At 36.4% G+C, this 20,378-nt stretch overlaps 1 protein-coding gene across 2 annotated transcripts; it reads left to right on the forward strand.

Annotated features, from left to right (window-relative positions):
• The first annotated feature begins 1,903 nt into the window (after window positions 1–1,903).
• On the forward strand, window positions 1,904–20,187 carry LanB2 (laminin subunit gamma-1). Of its 2 annotated transcripts, XM_066404084.1 has the most exons (19): window positions 1,904–2,392; window positions 5,524–5,791; window positions 6,968–7,085; window positions 7,240–7,423; window positions 7,794–8,103; window positions 13,466–13,727; window positions 15,345–15,592; window positions 15,863–16,028; window positions 16,081–16,246; window positions 16,307–16,535; window positions 16,586–16,795; window positions 16,850–17,152; window positions 17,472–17,760; window positions 17,810–18,006; window positions 18,060–18,271; window positions 18,324–18,538; window positions 18,591–18,873; window positions 18,932–19,645; window positions 19,767–20,187. In XM_066404084.1, the coding sequence occupies exons 1-19, from the start codon at window positions 2,255–2,257 to the stop codon at window positions 20,106–20,108; spliced, it is 4,854 nt and encodes a 1,617-aa protein (XP_066260181.1). In that variant the 5' UTR covers window positions 1,904–2,254; the 3' UTR covers window positions 20,109–20,187. The 2 variants fall into 2 exon arrangements, with proteins under 2 accessions (XP_066260181.1, XP_066260182.1); XM_066404085.1 differs by lacking the exons at window positions 1,904–2,392; window positions 5,524–5,791; window positions 6,968–7,085; window positions 7,240–7,423; window positions 7,794–8,103 and adding an exon at window positions 11,071–11,329.
• The last annotated feature ends 191 nt before the right edge of the window (window positions 20,188–20,378 follow it).

The following is a 20,378-nucleotide window of genomic DNA, read 5'->3' on the forward strand; positions in this document are numbered from 1 at the left end:
GCGATTTATTTTAGTTAAAATTGCTAATTTTATTTATGGTTAAGTTCTGAATTTTTAACCTTTACGCATTAATGAATATGAATTAAGTAATACAATTAAAAAATAGGGATTTGTTAGCGAATCTGCTTTGCGGCTAATTCGTTGTTAGTAAGTAATCAGACTTTGACTCTTATTTGTAAATCAAATGTGATTTTTCACTTATTTTTTCCAATTGTATGCTTTATTTTGTTGCTATTTATGCTCAATCTTGTCCTCTATCTATTTACTAATTAATTACCATCAACAGTACAGCAAAATTATTCCAAAAGCAAGCCCATTAATTTCCTATAATTTGCATGTCCAAAAACAGAAGAGGTCTTGCTTTTAGATGCATCTAGAATGCGGATTACCATCCCAGATTTTCCATCAAAAACCATTTAGGTTTCCATATATGTATTTCCGTACCAAAAATCATCATTGCTTTTCTTATTAAATTTTATGGTCGTTCTCTAAACCATTACCCAACTCTCTTGTATTCTTCCAACCGACACAAATGCCTTATGGTCACGTTTAATGGCTTACAACTTCTTAGCATATTGTAAAGATGCGCGCTTAATTACATGATTGGTGGCCTCTGTATTTTAGGACCCTTATTACGTTATTATGTCGATGCCACATGCCCAAACTGAAGATTAGAATATGATAACAGTGGCGTACTAAAAGCCTAGTTTTTCAATCATTCATGGCATCCTGGGAATAATAGAAATTCTACTACTTTATCGGTGATGTAAGCTACTGTAATGGGAAACTGTATACGGGCAAAAGTCGTAATCTGATATACACTGACCACGAACGATATCTGAACGGCCGTGATGATAGGAAAGATAGCGGGGCAATATTACACCTTTATCGGTCATTTTGATCTTTTCCTTTATGACTTTTCAATTCCATTTTTATTTCTTGGCAATGCACAGTGGTTCAGAATTTTAAAGCAACAGGAAAAAAATTACTTTAGATTTGTTGTATGTTAACAAAATTCTCTAGAAATTGAGATAGTTTCACGTAGGTGCCCTCCCATGACCTGGAACACGAAACGCCACTGTTACTTCATCAAAAAAATGATAAATTTTGCTGGTGTTACACAATACTTGCAGGTCGTTTAGTCCCAAAAACCATTGGCATAGCAAGTTTTAAGATGATGCCTTCTCATGTAGTCAAATGCGGTTACCGTATGCCACTGCCTTTTTACTAAATGAACTGTAAATTTTTATGGTTTTACACAATACGTGCGGGGTAGCTTGGTACAAAAATCATAAGCGTAGATCGTATATGTTGGTAGTTACAAAAATTCAAAGATTTTTCTTTTTATGGTATAGTTTGGGTAAGGTGCCTTCTCATAATTTCAAACCCGGTTACCGTACGCTATTGTCTAACTAAGTAAGATTTAAAATATTTAAAACTGCATTAAAACTGCCAAGTTAAAAAAAAAATTATTTGATTCAGGTCTACGTCTAACTCATAGATAACAAAAATACTCCCTATCATCAGGAAACGATCGATTATGGATATGGAAGAAATAATTCCCAAATGTGACTTTAATTTTGGATTACTGGCGGCACATGGATTTGACCATTTGTGACCATTGCCCTGGCTTAAAATTAAAAACATGGAAAAAAATTTGACTTATTATAGTTTTCTTTAACTCGTTGGGGAGTTTGCAACGGCGTAACAATTCGTTAGCTGACATTCCGCACTAAAGCAAAAAAGTAATATTACATGAACACGTATGATCTAAGGAGTTTTATTTAACGGCATGCTTCATTAGATGCGATGAAGGTGCGCGCCACTGCACAGCACTCAGAGTACTTCCCGCAGAAAGGACCAAAAAGACGCAAAGTACCATTCTAATCTTCACGTTCATTCTCGCCTGCATCGCATCTGGACATGCTGCACCGGCAAACTGAAGAGATCAGTTTAAAGTTGTCTCCGGTTTAAAGCGGGCTCACGAGGTATGCAACACTCGGTATAATAAAATCGGCGCGCTCAAGTCTCGATTTGGGGCTTTTAAGTCAAAAATAGGACCTTCGAAGGTTGGCTAAGTTTAGATTTGTGCCAAAGCCAATGGGTGACAGTGAAGACTGTTTGTGACTAAAATTTTGCAGTTCAAAGCAATTATTGCAAATTTCAACAGTGCCTGATTTATATTTGTGCTGACCATCATCAATTTACCTACACATCATGCTGAAACGTGTACATTAGCAATAACATTGGAATAATGATGTATTTTTTATGTTGGGTGTTATGGACTTTTGTTTCAATTTTAAGTGTCACTGAACTGCATGAGTTCGATCATACTCCAGTGATAGGGGGAAAGGAGTTGAGCAAGTGCTATGATAGATTCAACATACCTCAGGTGAAACACTATTTTATTAAGTAACGTAAAAGTATATATAACTTTACCAAAGGGATAGAAATAACGAATTAGGGCTATTTTCTTAGTTTCTCTGGAAATAATCTTTTAGATGCTCATATAATGTTGCCAGTGGTTTAATCTACTGGCTCTTAAACTTTCAGTGATAACGATCATAATTTTGCCATCAAGATAACTATCTACACAATACAAACTTAGGCAGTCATAACATGCCCTGTGGGCGTGCGAAAGTCAGTCATTTTAACTTTTCTAATGCTCTTCTCTTCTTGAAAATGTCACTGCCTTTCTGTGTAGGTGACTTGAAGGCTTAAAAGTACACATTGCTACATGACTAGGTAAATATTGGTTCTGCCTTGGTCATTGCGCAGAATAAACATACTAGAGATTAGAAAGAGCGAGCCGTAATTGTCGTGTTAATATTCCACTGAGTGGAAACATACACTTTAAACGAAACTAAACTAAAAAATTTAAATAGAAAGAACAATAATTGAAACTAAACAAATGAAATTTAAGGTCAAAAAACTTAAAACTGAGTCTAAGACTTTTAAATTGATTATTTAAACGGTGGTTCTCTACACTATTGGCCTTTGATTTGAATCTGAAATTTTGAAAACCTTAAATAGATGGGGATTAAAAAGTTTGAAAATTCTCAAGTCACATACATTGTACGTATGAATCACACGCGAAACATTCAGCACCCTGTATCTGAAACCCTTCAAATCCTAATATTCCGGTACGGCGAATGTCTCTTAAAATATGAATAATTCACCATTTTGTGTATACAACGGCCAAAAACTTAAATATTTAAGCCCTAAAATTCTGGAATTTTAATACCTGAATTTGGAGATTAGAAAGTTTATAAATTCTCAAAATTCCCAAGAAATTAAGTGGTATTGTTGATAGGCTACCCTGGAAAATGTAGTTACGTTAATTTCAGAACTCTAAATTTTGTTAGTGTGGCTATAAAAGTCTGGAAGTTATTACGATGTCCTGGAAAACGGTTTTAAGTTAATCCCGCAAGTGTAAAGTGTACAGAATTTCTGGCCTGGAATTATGACTATACAACTCTAGAATCTGGAAGTTTCCAAGAAGGACGAGAATAGAATCAGATAGGGAAATCCTTGGAAAAACCAAATTTAACCTTAGAGTGACATTTTCAAAATTCTCAAAGAAACCGAGTTTGATTGATAAAATGTACTTAAAGTAGTATTTTAAATTAGTAAATTAGTCAAATTTACGTTATTCGTTGCCCGAAAGTCTGACTATAAAAGTTTGAAATGTAAAGGTTTTCCAGGAAACGAAAAGATAAGATTTTGATTATGAAGATTTGAAAAATTTAAAAAATATGGAAGAACCTAACTTTGTTAATATTTGCTGGAAATTTACTGAAATGAATATCATAATTACTACGAAATTTGCGTATTTACTTGGGTCTGAAATTAGGTTTGCACGTGTTAGGATTTTCAAGGTTTCCAATAAGGAGGAGAATAGAATTTTAATTCTCATGGCTGGCAAAATTCGATTTTTAGATTTTCACATTTTAATAAATTGTTATTCTTTATGCAATGGAGATAAGACGAAAATGTAAACAATTTTCAAAACACATTCGAGTTTCTTATAAAATTCTCTAAAGCACTAATCTCACGTGTCTTATAGTACTATTTTGGGACACATTCCATGGACCCCCTTTTTCAAAATTCACCCTTAAAATTGTCCTTGTATCTCATTAGTAACATGTTAATTTTTGCTTCGTTTATCTTTTAAAGCTTTAATCCCAATTGGTGCCCAATAATTACAATCGAAACGAAAACCATTTACACCTCCTTGTACCAGATAACGCAAAATACCGACTTGACGAACAAGTGCTTGAAATGCCCCATGCACCTGGCCTCAATATCAATTACCATACTAGCAAAGACCAGAAATCTTAACAGACAGGTTAACCTGAACTCCTAAATCACGACGTGCATGAAAGAGCGTGATTTCTTGAATGGGAACCATCAAACATCTGAATACGAAAGATCGAAGTCTTTAGAGGCAAAATCGTGCTTTTCCTTGCGCCATCAGCATTTTAATAATTGATGGAATGTTAATTAGCATGTTAACAATGCGCATTTGAAGACATATCTCAACGTCAACTCTGAGAAGAAACTTCCTGGGTATATCTCTAGCGATTGGCGCTCTTGATGGTAGATGATGCATGTCCGGTTATTCCACTATGCGAAGCAGCTAAATCACTTTTGAGTGAAATACTTTTTGCAATATTTCACGTCGTAAAGGTAAAGGTTTCTTGTTCTTACATTTGCATTCCCCCTTAATCATCGGTAATACTCATGTTCGATGGAACGCACTGTGGCGCGATTTCTTAAAAGGAGACCGCATGGCGCGTTCAAGGGAATGCTGAATGGTCAGTTTATCGCGGATATATCTATGTCTGCTCGGTTAATTAATATTGCCCTCTTGTCGAGATATAGTAAGAGACTGAGTACCACTCAAAGCTTAAGTCTCAAATCTCACAAACAAGGCTAGGCTCATACTGATACTCAACACTACTGTATGATGTATAGAGATGTAAATGACGAAAGTTCGCGGGCGAACTCTAACGAAAATTGGAAATATTCTCTAAAGAGTTCAGTAGAATATTTCCGTGAAACACTGTCTAACTCGACTACCTGTCCCTCTTAACTACTTCACTGCTTAACTCAGTGACGTACCTTCGTCCTTTTAGGACTGTTAAGATGATGAGAAGTTGAATTCAAAAGAAAAAAAAGTCCAGGTCTTTGCGAGTTTTTAAAGGTCCAAATTACTCAAAAAGCTGCCATCTTTTTCTACTTAGTCAATAATTTCACGAACACATTGATTAGCTCTGCCGAGTGCACCTGCTTATTTCTTGCGGACACACTATAAGTGCCACAGATCGGTCCGTTGAAGCAATCATGCTTTGGTAAAATCAAAATACTTTCAACAGCAGCTAATTTAAGAGGACCACACGCAATACGCCGAGAAATTTAATATAAATGTAAATTAAAGCTTTTAAGAATAAACCGCATTTACGCAAGAAACTTGATGCATGCCTTAGGGACTTTACCGTAATTTTGAAGTAATTTCTTTAGAGGTGCATCCCAGAATTCGAAAACGCAGCGTTCGGCCTGTTGGTGGAGGTGACCAACACTTGCGGAGATGAAGGCCCTCAGGAATATTGTGTCCAAACTGGAATTTCTGGAGTGCGCAAATCTCAATGTGCTGTTTGCAATCCTGAAGACTATCACGCAGTATATTTGACCGATTTCCATAACGTGAACAATCTCACTTGGTGGCAGTCTCAGACTATGCTGGAGGGGATACAATGGCCCAATCAAGTCAATCTTACCCTAAAATTTGGTAAGTTCAAAGAAATATCATCACTGAAGACATTTATCTTGTATATGTTATAAAAAATAGACAAATTGCTCGAGAATTTGTTTTTCAGTGGTTTGCGATTAATTTGAGTTTCAGCATTCCCTAGTGGATCTCAGAACTTTTGTGCAATCGTGAGAAAACAATAAAAACTCAATCCTTAATTCATACAACCATATAAACCGCACAATACCTTCTCTATCTCGACTAGGGATGAAAAAAGTGAAAAATGTATCGATATATTGTATCATATGACAGTGAACACGTTATCGATATTTGCTATATATCAGAAGAAAAATATTGATATAATCGGTAATTCCATATATCGAAAGCATTATTTATTTAATAAATTAAAAAATTGAACTAAAATTACTTTTGGAATTAGCGTTTGTGTGTTGACCGCTTTAAATGAAAATTTTAAGCTCAAGTCCAAATAAAAAAAAAAATTTTAAAGTAATTAAAAATACTGTTAATAATTTTTTAATAAAATAAAGAATTGTATTTAAAAAAATGTTTCCGCTATGAATTCTTTGGCCTCTCCTAAGTCTGCGACAGTCTGCACAAGGATAGCACCACGTCATTCTTCATTCTCGTTGAATAACTGTGGAGATCAGATTTTTCGATATGGTTTGATCGATATATTCAATGTATCGATATACCGTAGCCATCCCTAATGTCGACTTTTTTCGTCTTTTATGCTGCCATCCTACTAATATGGCTCTGGCTTTCTTTAAAAGGATATGAAAACGTTTTGTTGAGCTTGTATAAGGAAACGTCTCGGGACTCTATTACCTTTTAATATTTTTCCTGAAAGCTCAGTGAAATAATACGAGGGAGAGAACTGTTGTTTCTGGCCATCATATCCTTGATAATGCTATCAGGCATCATAGGGTACATTCAAGTTCAAATACCTTTCAAAGAAAGGTCGTCTGCGTTTTATCTGAAAACCGTTATCTGTTGACCCATGACAGAAATGAATCAGAATTTATCAGGAAGCGTGGGGCTAATGCCCATTGTCGCCCACATTTTGTCTGTTCTCTCATTGGACAAAAGAATGATTTTTAAGCAGTTTGAATGGAACTTATTTTAGATCTAATGAAAAAACTACCTATAAATTAAAACTAAACGCTTGACGAGAAATTTAAAAAATCCATTTTTTAGGGAAAGCCTTTGACATCACTTATGTCAGATTATGGTTCAATTCACCACGTCCAGATAGCTTCTATATATCAAAGAAAACTGAAGAAAAGGGAGACTGGATTCCCTACCAATATTACAGGTACTACTACATCCTTTGACCTGTTATCTCGCTTTCAACATAATCATGGTTTATTAAGAACTTTGCATTTTCAAGTTTCTCACCGTTCAAATAATCCCAATTCACGTGAGGATGGACCATCCGCCTTTATAATATGTTACTATTTAACTTGCAGCGCCACCTGTCGAGATACCTACGCTCTACCAGATTCGACCCATACCAAGCGCGGGGAAGAGACTCGCGCTTTATGTACTTCGGAGTACTCCGATATTTCACCGCTACGCGGCGGTAACGTCGCCTTTGGTACTTTGGAAGGACGGCCGTCTGCTTATAATTTTGATAGCAGCACCGAATTACAAGTAAAAACCTATTGAACAAATAAATTAAATGACGTCAAAGTGACCAAAAAGAGCTGAGTCTGATTACGTCACCTTGATGTCATTCTAACTTCCAATAATGACGTCAAAATGACGTATTCCGCAGGTATTTTTACGTTACATCTATAAAAACGATGTTTCTCAAAAACCTTCATTACTCTTTACCTGAATCGAGAGGGTAGAAAACGTCCCCTTTGGATGACGTCAATACGATTTAACTTTCGATCATTCATGATCCTAACTCGACATTTAGACGGTTTTCTAGCATTTCAATTCCCACATTCCAAAATCTAACTATTCGCAATTTGATAACTTTTGCTCCATTGTAATTAGCCTTCATTTCCTCTTCCAGGAATGGGTGACAGCTACAGAAATAATGATCAGCCTCGATCGACTCAACACCTTCGGTGACGAAGTTTTCGGCGATCCTCAAGTTCTTCGCTCTTACTTTTATGCCATAGCTGACATAGCTGTAGGGGCTCGTTGCAAGTGCAATGGACATGCATCAGAATGTGTCACTAGTTATGGTGAATCAGAAAAGCGAACCAGGGTTTGCAGGTGCGAACATAATACGGCAGGACCGGACTGCGGCGAGTGTCTGCCCTTTTACAACGACGCCCCATGGGCCAGAGCCACCATATTAAACGCTCATGAATGCAAAGGTAAATCTAGTCACGAAGCAAGCTAACAACGCGCTTAATGCGAAAATATCCTTGTCATATTTGATTTTTTTCTTAATAGGCTAATGATTTGGTATATACTGGGTGCTCTAAATTTAACGCTCTCATATAAAGTGAAAAATTTTTGTACATATGTAGTCAAATCAGGTGCTTACTAGGTGCAATTTTAAATTGAGAAACAAGGCGAAAAAGGGAGAATGAAATAAATAATTTTTGAAAATGACGATACCTAAAAACATCGAATTTTAAGAATTGCAAAGGTACTAGATTTTGCATTCAAATGCTCGATTCACTATTGATAACTACATCAACCCGATCAGATGATCTCAATAATCTAGAACGTTCTCTCATTGATATCTATGCGAATACCCATTTAAGTTAGTACTCCTCTTTTTTTCCATCCCCTTGCACCTCCTAAAAACGCAAATTAATTGGCATTAGGCCAAAACAATTAAATGGCTAAAAAGGGTAACGCATAGCCGAAACGTCAATTAAGCAAGTCGAGCATGCAAAATACTCTGAATTTATGGAATTGTTCGAATAATTAATAGCCCGATAACGGGGGCAATTAGCGACGGAACCGCCTTACCTTTTACAGAAACAGTATTGTTACTGCCACTTGCGGTACCACCGCATGTCGCCGAACCGGACCATTTCGCTTTTCAGTACCCAGACTTAAATAAATGGATTCTCGTGAATGCTGTCTGTTTCGGTATCTGTTAAGCCCCAGAATGTTAAAACTCTAACACCCAGACATCATATAATCAGGCTTTTTCTCATATTTTATTCTCCCCGCTTACGAACCTACACAAACCCATCAGCCCTCCACTATTTACTCAGCGCTAAATCCGCCCACAATAAAATCATTAGGGGCCCAATTTAAAGCAGCACTATATACTGGTGCCCCCACGGAAGACGCTGGGCACCTCTGCGGTATCCGCGATGGTGAGTCAGTGCTTATCTGGTGTCGCGTCCGTGTCTTACCTTGTCCGCGTGGTACTCCGTGGTACCTCTTCGTATATCGCTGACTTTAAACGTGTGTGAGCAAGACGATAATGTGATCGATCGTTGTGGTGCTAAAACAGATTTTGATGGTAGTTTTTGTATGAGCAAAGGTGGTTTGAAAATTATGGAGTTTTCTTGGAAGAACTTTTAAGAAATTTGCGAAATTATTTTAAGTCTTTTACCACACATCATTTTACGTTTAGCGTTGAGTGAAACTGAATTTATCCAAATCGGTAATCCTTCTTCTTTATTGAACATTTCTAGGGAATTTTACTGTACCTTTGGTTTCTTGCTTTAAAGGAGCCTTCTATGTAATCAGAATTTTAACTTATCTCATTCTCGAGAATTCGCAACATCAATCCACCTTATTTCAGTGAAAAATTTCACACGATTTCCCACTTCGTTGCCTCCTGGCAATTTACTATAAATTGATAATGATTTTAACGATATAACTGTAACTTGTTTCTTCATAATTGACCCACCTTTATCAATCTTAGTCCTCCATTTAAACCCGCCTCATTCTCGATTTTATTTGGTTTGCCATCGTCCAAGATTACCTATAAATTAGAATTAGTGTCAGAACAACAGAAAATTAAACGAGGATTTGGTTTCGATGCTCCGTTTTAGTGTTTGTAGATATTGGATATGTCAAAGGAAATGAGTTATAGTTAGGGAGTTTTTAAGCAACTCGCTTTTGATTTATTAGGCCTAGTAAATGGAAATAAGGGAATAGGGATTAGGGATTTAGATGATTTTCTTCTTGCTTAAAAGTATTTGCATCCCTTGAGTTTTTTACATGAGCAATATCGATATCAAAAGGTATATTTAATTTCATCCTTGACCGTTTTTTTTAATTATCATAGTTTTCGAACAAGCAAATTTGCGGCTTTATAAGAGATTCAAATTTACTCCACTGCGAATAACGTATTGATATAAATTGGAGAATGTGATACAATTCCCGCAGTTCGAGATTCGCATGGGCTTTCATCAGAAGCTATGTTCGAAATAATTAGATTATATTGAATATAAGATTAGCCGAGGGCTCGTGAAACCACATAATTCTGAATTATCTATTCAACTTCATCAGAATCCACTGTAGAAATTATTATCAAATTTACAGCTTTTATTTATTTCTGTTTATACGAGTCCTCGAGGAAATCTAAAATATTTCTGAATTCTGAGATTTTCGTTATGGTTCCCAAAAATTGAACTGTTTCTAAATAATAAGATTTAAAAAAATCATAATGTTATCCGTGTAATTAATGCAAATCTACGGGTTAAACTGAGGAGCAACTCAACCTATTAGCTCTCAGTTTTGAGATTTTAACAGTTCATGAATTTTCAATTTGTTTCCAAGAAGCTTTTTAACAGAAATTGCTCGAGAAAATGTCGCTAAATGTGTAGTTTTATGCGATTTATTAATGCAGAACTTGAGGCTATTAAACTTAGGAATCATCGACAATCAATTTTCAATTCTTAAAGTTTCATGAAATGTCTGTTCTCTACTTATATTCATCTGAAACTAATCACCAAATTATACTATACTAAAGTACAGTTTTATAAGATTCAATAAAGCAAATCTAAAGGTTAAATTGAGGAACCATGGAGCCTCTTGATTTATTAAATCTGAGAATTTCATGGTCCATATATTCTTTGATTATTTTCATCAGAAATATTTTTTATATAAGATTTTTTAATCCAAAAATGAGGGTAAAATTGCGGAATATTTGAATTAATTGACACTCAGTTCTGGAGGTTTTCATGGTCCTATATGAACATGGTATCTATATGAATGACTCTTGGAGAAGCCGCTAAGGTACACTAATCATCTTCACGTAAAAATGATTTGAAATCTAATCTTACAGGCAGAGTTACAAATCTTCTTCGGTATTATAATAGAAATGGGTGAGGTTTCCCATTGAACATAAGAGTCTTAGGTGCATAAGGTACATGTAGATAAATACGATAAACTTCATGCATTAGAATGAATAGACAGGAAATGAGGGCAATTTGTCTTTCATTCGTTTGAATTCAATTATTACCACATTTCCTAAACTCGCCTTTAGCTCATACTCATGCTGCTCTTTTGACTGCTAAAAAGAGATGGAATTTACTTGGATCAAAGTTTTATCAGTGTCTGTTTTTCTAACGAACTGCGGTGGTACCGACTGGGACGGAATAACGCCTTGGTTCACGGGATCGCGTAAGTACCTACTTCTCAGCAACTCTCACAAGAAGCTCTATTGGTTTTCAAATGTATAAGAGTGTAAATATTCCATTAAAACGTTGCCTTTTACGTTTACAACCATCTATGGTAGATAATGGACAAAAGTTAAAGTGGCCCGATATGAATCTCTCTTGATGCTGTATCAAATTCATTTATTGCCACCATTGACCATCACTAAGTAGTACTAGACACACATCAGTTTTATTGCATAACGGTGCGTCCATTATAATTTTTTCTCGTATCACTGCGGTTAATTGGTTCTGACTTGGAAGAAAACACGACATAAAACGACGCTGCTTCGCGTAAGCAAACCGTAAACCGATGCCATGTTTTATTCACATCTTAAATGAGTAAAAAATGTCAGTCAGCAGAATCTTCTTTCCAAATATCGGCATCATTAGCTGCGTGACGCGAAAAAAATCTCGGAAACAATGTGCTGGTGGCCGGTTAACAAGGCAGGTTCCCATCAAGGCTTTATATGTGGTTAATGAAGTAAGTTTAAGACCATGGAAATGAGGATGAAATTTAATTTTAGAGTGTGGTGTTTTGAGAAGGAAATGTTCAGTAAGTAATGGGATTTACAAAGCAAGGGAATGCTTATTAAAATGTCTCATATATCTAAATATTATAACTCCAACTGCAAGGAAATGAAGGTTCCCAAGCCGAAACATTACATAAAATATGTATGTATGTGAAGCATAAATCATACATATGAGCATGCAATGCAAAGAGAGAAAATCTTATTCGCAGCTTTGAACAGCTTGAAACATTCAAAGCAGGAAGCTACTTATGTAAGAAAATTCTAAAGATTTGCCCCCTGGTTGATAATCAGGGAGCGGAATTTCCCTGTTCAGGAATGAGGCCGACATAAGGAACAATAAATTCCTTGTTAGGTTGCCAAACATCCCATATGAAGACAGATTCAAATTATCGTTCCATTCCAAAACTCATCGTCCTCACATTGCAAAAGACAATTTTCAGTTTCTTGCATTTCAAACTTATCAATGACTTCCTATACGGTTCGAGTAAAAAAGTTCATATATTAAAAGAAGAGGAGTTAATTCTGTCTTGCGCCGTATGTCTAGGAAACACCCTGTATATATGTAAACCTTCGCAAGATACGCTTTTAATTAACGAAATGTTATGCAAATTTTCTAAAATATATAATTTTCTAAAATAATACCTACATATAACAACTTTAGAAATACATATACTCATTTGCCACATTCCATACTTTAACACTCTATATTTCAATTAGCGGTGCTCAAAACCCGAATTTCATCGAAAAATTCCAGGATAAACGTTTAAAAAATTTTAAGCTCGAAAACTCAAGGATTTACATTTCATAATCCTCAAATTTTCGTGACCACTCTCCGGGATATCGGAATCCCGGGATTATGTTCCCCTAATTATAATTCAGAAATAGTTTTTGATAAATGGACGTAAAAATTATTTAAAAAAAAATAATAATTCTGCGGAACACCTATAATGGATCCAATCATGAATCACCTGTAGTTTCCATCAATCACTAATGGGAAGATAATTTAATCAGCTCAATTAGAGTTATTGTTGTTGTACCGTGACAAATCCGATGCAAAATCACTGAATTTCCATACTTTAAATAACCACCACCCACATAAATATAAATTTTTCTTCGAACCTTGGATTCAACGTCCCTTTAACGAGGTACGGGACGTGCCGTACACCTCAATTAAGAATCAATTTGCCGAGGATTCGATAAACAGAAGATGCCCATTTACTTCGATATTTGCATCTGAATAATACATGTTAAAGCAGGCTCCAACGAGACCATTTCATCGCATATGGAATTTCAATATTGGAATAAGAGAGGTGAATAAAATTATGCCATCATACATACATAGGCGAACAAGATATGTGCTTTTATTTGAACTAGAAACGATGGCTTCGTTAAACATCTGTTATTAAATGTTGTTCTCTTTAAACAACCATGCTTTTTTTGATTAATTGCTATTCGTTAGCAACTCGATAAATTATCTGCTAACCCAATCGTTTACACGCAAAGCCTAATTGCTTGTAATTACTCAAATCCCAGGTGATGATTGTGACCTAAAGGCATTTATTTTGTTACAGAATGCAACTGTAATGGCTATTCTACGAGGTGCATGTTCGATATAAAACTTTACGAAATCACTGGACATGGTGGGCACTGCCTGGACTGTTCAGCTAACAGGGATGGTCCGAATTGTGAGAGATGTAGACCGAATTATTACATGAGGGATGATGGTTATTGCACTGCATGTGACTGCGATGAAGTTGGATCTTTATTTCAACAATGTAATTCTGAAGGCAAATGTCAGTGCAAAATTGGGGTGACTGGGGAGAAGTGCGATAGGTAAGTGTGACCTTTTAAGTTCAGGCTCAGAATTTAAAATATCAGGTATTTGATATTTTGTGTTGAGGAATCACACACTCATATTTAAATCAATTTTTGAACACTTCCGTGAAGTGAGTAATTTGGCCAATTTATGATAGAATAAGATGAGAGATCTTTACTTAATTCCTTAGAATTTCACACATTCTGCCCAGGAAACCAGAATTGCTCGCTTTAAAATCAGTGATGTAATAAACCGTGTGATTTAATAGAGACACATATTAAGAGAAGAATATCGAGAAAACTTCAAAGTCCTTTTTTTGAACGTGAATTTCTTTAAAATTGACGAAATATGCTTTATTAAAATTCCGGATTGCCTGAATTTTAGGTTCAAGGCACTCATACTGGTACATTATTGTAAAGAGAATTTGGCGTTATTTGAGGTTTTGATAAAGGCCCTTGACTCTTCAAGTCAGTGAAAAAGTCTCACTTTGCAGGTTTGAGGCAGAAATTCTACTCTTCTGAATTCTATTTCCAAAGCTGGAAAATTTTGAATTTTTGGTCCAACTTAAATTTCTACAATGCCCATCTAGTAACATAATATTGAGCGTAATGCCTGATAATTTACATGTGACGAAATAAGCTTTATGTAGAGTTTGGATTTTGGATCACAGTTCAGTTCCAATTTTACTAAACAACTGAGCCTTTCTTGGACTGACAAATTTCTACTGATTTCCAGCTTCTATCCGACTCACGTCAGTGGAAACGAAATATCTTTACTTTTGCATCAGTCTTTCGATCGAAACTGCCTATCGAACGAAAAATTGCGACTTTGAAGAGAGTTACGTCTTGATTTAATTATTGCTTATAAGTTGTACTTATAATGAAATCAATACAATCGGCTTTTTCTCCAATAATTAGCTTCGATAGGTGCGTGGGTCGTAAATTAACGGTTACCTATACCGAGGTTTATTGTCTTAAGACTAGCGCCATGTGTGTTCAAATTGTCAGCCCATATACGGGCGTGTCGCAATCGCCTTATAATCTGTGAGAATTTTTTTGAACTTTACCTCCTTACTCGACATTTTAGAATACCGAACATCACTATAAATGAGATTAATTTTTTATGTAAAATATGTCTAAGATAGTGTACTTTATCCCATAAAAAACAAATCAATAGCGATTAGCTTAAAAGTAATAAACTTAATAAATTATCAAAGGGTCGACATCTACTGTAAAAAATTTATCCCACAAAATGCATTTTACATAATTAACATTAATAGGTAGTCTGAACTCACCGTCAGGTGATTCATAATGATTGAGCTCATTAAGAGCTCACTAATACAAAGTAAATGGCAACATGGTGATTAACAATTGTTTCCATCTAAGATGGTCGCCCCATAAAACTAGTAGGAACATGTCATGAACTTTCATGTCAATAATTATCGAGCTTAAAACAGCGTTGCCACGTGTCTTTCGATTTATAGAAAGTTTGCTTATGTGAATTAAACCATTAGGCACCTTAATGCAACCCGAAGCTTGGGAATTGGTTACCTTTTGGTTACATTCTATTGTATTAAGTTTAATTTGACGACTGGTCGACTGATTTAAAAAAAGAAAGAAATGTTTTTTTTTCAGATGTGCAGAAAACCATTACGATTTTTCCAAATCCGGATGTAAAAGTTGTGGATGTTGGATAGCTGGATCTGCATTTAATACTGCAAGATGCAATCCTAGCACTGGAGTATGTCAGTGTAAAGAAAATGTGGAAGGGAGGCAGTGTAAGGAGTGCAAACCTGGATTTTTCAATTTAGACAGCGATAACGAATTTGGGTGCACACCCTGTTTTTGCTATGGGCATTCTTCGGAATGCAAATCGGCACCAGGTTAGTCAAAACTTACCTGAAAATTTACGTTATACCTATATATAAAAGGATCAAATCAGAAGAAAAACTTCGTTATTTTCACAAAATCCATTAACACAAAAAGTACCGAATAAACTTAGACTAGTTTGTCACTGTCCGCCACATTCGTGATAGTTAAAACACGTGTCTTGTAACTATAATCCACCTGACCATTCACGGACATTCCTGATTGAATAGATATATACCAACTGGTCTAAAATCCACTAAAGCGTGTCTTTATCTCTTCCTCAGGTTATTTCCGATATCTTATCGAATCCACGTTTGCAAGAGGCCCGGAAAAATGGAAGTCTGAAGATGAGCACCATCGTCCTCATCAAATCAAATACGAAGCTATTAGTCAGAGCATTGGGGTGCAATCTGATGGGGATGAGTCTGTTTATTTGATAGCCCCTGATAGGTAAATTCTTAATTGACTAATACATAGATTTCCTTAATTTTCAATTCATTAGATTCCTTGGAGATCAACGTACAGCCTACAATCAGCTTCTAGATTTTTCCTTAAGACTAGGAGATGGACGGGCAGTACCTACTGCCACGGATGTTATATTAGAGAGTGGGAACTTATCAATAACAAACACCATATTTGCTCAGGGTAATAAGGTTCCTACTGTTGAGGTACGTATATACTTGCGATATACTGCGTAGAAAAAAATTGTTAAAGAATATCAATTTTAGACCCAGAACTATAAATTCAGACTGCACGAGCATCCAGACTATGGATGGCAGCCTCGCCTCACTTCCAGATCATTTATCTCTCTTTTATCCAACTTGACTATGATCAAAGTCAAGGGCACCTACGCCCCGAAGGGAGTGGGATTTCTGGATGACTTCAAACTAGAAACTGCTTCCAGGGGAGTTGCTGGGAAGGCTGCTTTGTGGATCGAGCTATGTTCATGTCCAGCAGGTACCAAAAAAAAACGGTTAAAAGTTTTCAAACTTGATAGCTTTTTTTAGGATATGTTGGGCAGTTCTGTGAATCATGTGAACCTGGATACAGGCATATTCCAGCCATGGGGGGCCCGTTTATGAACTGCATTCCATGCGACTGTAACAATCATGCAAGTATTTGCGATTCTGAGACTGGAAAGTGTATTTGTCAGCACAATACCAGTGGAGAAAATTGCGAATTGTGCACACGTGGGTTTTATGGTAACGCTTTGGCTGGTTAGTAGGTCCAGGATGTACATCATTCGTCATTAAGTGATTTTATTACCTTAGGGACTTCTACTGATTGCCAGCCTTGTGGATGTCCAGACGGTGGCGCCTGTATCCAGATAGGAGACAACATCACAATGTGTACAGAATGCCCTTTAGGGTACTCTGGGTTTAAGTGTGATGTGTGCTCAGATGGGTTTTATGGGGATCCCACTGGGAAGTTTGGGGCACCCACCAATTGTCAGCAATGTGCATGTAATCAAAACATTGACTTGAATGCTATTGGGAATTGCAATACTACCACTGGAGAGTGTTTGAGGTGCATTTATAACACTGGAGGGTCGAGGTGTGAGGCCTGTTTGCCTGGTAAGTAGGCCTTTAATTTAAAGAGTTACAGTTTCCTCTATCCTTAAGGACCGGTAATTCTAATTTATTAGTCGGTACAGAGGTATACTAAAGGGGCTATTCTTAATGTCCGTCACATTCGTATTCGCCTGCAAATCTGCTATGGGAATTTCAATGCGTAGCGCGAAAATCGGGTATGTCCTAACTGGACATACTTTTATCCAGCCTACTTTTCTGTTGGTATTTCAGATATTTTTTTTAATTCCCAGTTCTTCGGTCTTTTCTAATTTCTGTTGCTTACGTCTCTTGCTTTTTTCTTATATATTTTGTTTCCATTCAGGATTCTTCGGAAATGCTTTAGTCCTCCCTAAAGGCGACTGCAAAAAATGCCAGTGCTACTCCCCTGGAACCGATGATCTGGATGGCGAACCAATCTGTGACCAAACCACAGGTGCTTGCCAATGCAAGAACCACGTCATAAGTATCAATTGCGACAAATGTGAAAGTGGCTACTTTAACATTCTCAGCGGTGAAGGTTGCCAAAGCTGCAACTGCGACCCTATTGGTTCTTTCAATCAATCATGTGACCTCTATACTGGACAGTGCTACTGCAGACTTGGAGTGACCGGGTATATCTCCATTCATGCAATTTGAAGAAAAATAATTGGGAGATTTAAGGTTGAGATGTGATCATTGTGAGGCCAGAAAATATGGATTCTCAATTGATGGTTGCAAAGAGTGCGAATGCGACAGAATTGGATCTAGAGATTTGCAATGTGATGCTTCTGGACAGTGTCCTTGTTTGGATAACGTTGAAGGTCGCAAATGTGATAGATGCAAAGAAAATAAGTATAACAGGCAAAAAGGATGCATAGGTGAATTTCTAACATTTCTAGAACCTTCTAGACTTATATTTTTTTGCATCTAGATTGTCCAGACTGTTATAACCTCGTCCAAGATGCCTATAAGAACCATACAAGTAAACTTGATAGGTTGAACGAAATTCTCAATGAGGTAGAAAATCAGCCCACTGTAATTGATGATGAAGAGTTTCCAGATGAACTAGGGAAACTGGAGGTTGAGATTGACGAGTTTTACGATCAGGTCAAGGCTTCTACTGGAGAGAACAGTGTTTTTGAAGTAAGTATGCAATTAATGCTTCAAAGATGATTTTTCTATAATAAGGATCTAGGAGGTGCTGAACATGCTCGAGAGGGAAAAAGATGTAGGCCGAACTTTGGAAGAAATATACGAGAACGTATTCACTACCAATGAGAAATCCAAAAAGGCTGAACATGACCTGGATCATGCTGAAGAGTTTTTGATTGAAGTAGAAGAGAGACTAATCGAAATAGAGGACAATTTTGAGCTTCAGGCTAAAAAGGCTTTTGAGGCTGCTTTGGAGAGGTTATATCTTACCTTGAATAAATTTTCCTCATGAACAATGCTAATATTCTAGGTCTAAGGCAGTAGGCCAGCAATCAGACAAAATGACTGGAATAGCTCAGGAAGCTCGTGAACTTGCTGATATTTTAGATGAGAGAGCTGAGGCGTTGGTGGATCAAGCTAAAGACGCTAAAAACAAGTCAATTAAGGCTTATGAACAAATAAAAGGTACTCATGCACTGCAACAAAACATTAGCGATGCTGCCAGGAATCTGAATACTGAAGTAGCTAATGCAGAATTTAAATTAAATCGAACTAGAGAGTGGACCGAACATGTTCAAGAGGAAGCTGCAGAGGTAACTTATTAGTACACTTATTAACATGATAAAATTAATAAACATTTTTGTTTTAAAGGTAAAAGAAAAGGCGCTAGCTCTGCTAAATGAAGTGACCCATCTCATAATACCGCAAGTAAAAATCTCAGAACTCAAGACTCATTCCGGAGACTTGAAAGATGAAGCCAGTAGATTAGCCAACAAATCAAAAGAGTTATTCCATAATGCTGAGATTCTCAAAGAGACGATTGAAGAAAAACAATCCACAGGTCAGGAACTTCTGGATACTGCTCTGGAGCAGCAAGAGGAGGTAGAAGATTTGAAAAATGACGTGGATTTCTCCAATGCTCAAGCCACTCAAGCCATACAATTATGGAAAGAAATCCACGAAAGAGCCCAAGGAAACTTTCAACTTTTAACAGCATTTGATTCTCAAACTCAGGAGTCCAAACAAAGGGCAGAAGAATCGTTGAAAACTATATCAAATATTCAAATAATCCTGCAAGACACAAATTTGAAAACAAACGAGGCGCAAGAGATTTTGGAAGACGCACAAGAAAATGCTGATCTCGCCTTTGAAAAAGCTAAAAATGCTAATGATCTGGCTAAGAATGCTTCAATGAAAACTGAGAAAATTAAATCTGAGGCTGAGGATTTGAATACTAATAGCACGTTTTTAAGGGATGAGGCTGGATTCATGTACGATAGAGTTTTAAATACTGAGGCGGAACTGAAAAATTTATGGGAAAAAGCTCGGAGTAATAACACTTTAGTGCATGACGCCAAAGAAAAGGTAGGTACTTAATTATATGAATATATTTTGTTGATTTCTTAGAAAAGTGGAAGAAATGTTATAATCTACACAAATGGTGACAAGACATGTATTGTTTGTAATTTCCAAAAAATTATTTCAGGTGGGTCGTGCAGGAAAAGATACTGACGCTGTACAAACCCGAGTAACTGATCTCTTGAATGACGTAGAAAGCATCTTAGTGGAACTGGAAGACACTCCAGATATAAGCGATGAAGAGCTGAATAGACTGGAACAAGAGCTATTAATAACTGAGGAAAGACTGAAGGAAACTAGGCTTGAGGAGCGGTTAGAGGAACTACAGAAACAGCATAAAAACCAAAATCAATTAATTGAAAGCTACAAAGAACAAATCAGAATTTTGCAAACTGATGTAGATAATATTGAACAAATTGTTAATACTTTGCCCGAAGGATGTTTCAAGAGGATGGAACTCGAGCCTTGAGCTAAAATTATGTAATAAAGCGGATATTTTGATACAATAAAATTTATCATTGTACTTAACAAGGAAAGTGGACTAATAAAGGGGGCAGAATAACATCTATATCAGTTGGCAGAATTCATGATTATGTGGTTCCTAAAGCGCGTCGTGATTGGTAGTGATTCTCCCGAACGTACATGAAAACCTGCTAGAAACTGCGATCTTGCGTTTGTTTCGAATACATTCAAATTCGTCTAAAAATTGTTCAAATATATGGAAGTGATTTTCTTAAAT

Source organism: Euwallacea similis, chromosome 33 (assembly GCF_039881205.1).
Source record: "Euwallacea similis isolate ESF13 chromosome 33, ESF131.1, whole genome shotgun sequence".
Classification (NCBI taxonomy): domain Eukaryota; kingdom Metazoa; phylum Arthropoda; class Insecta; order Coleoptera; family Curculionidae; genus Euwallacea; species Euwallacea similis.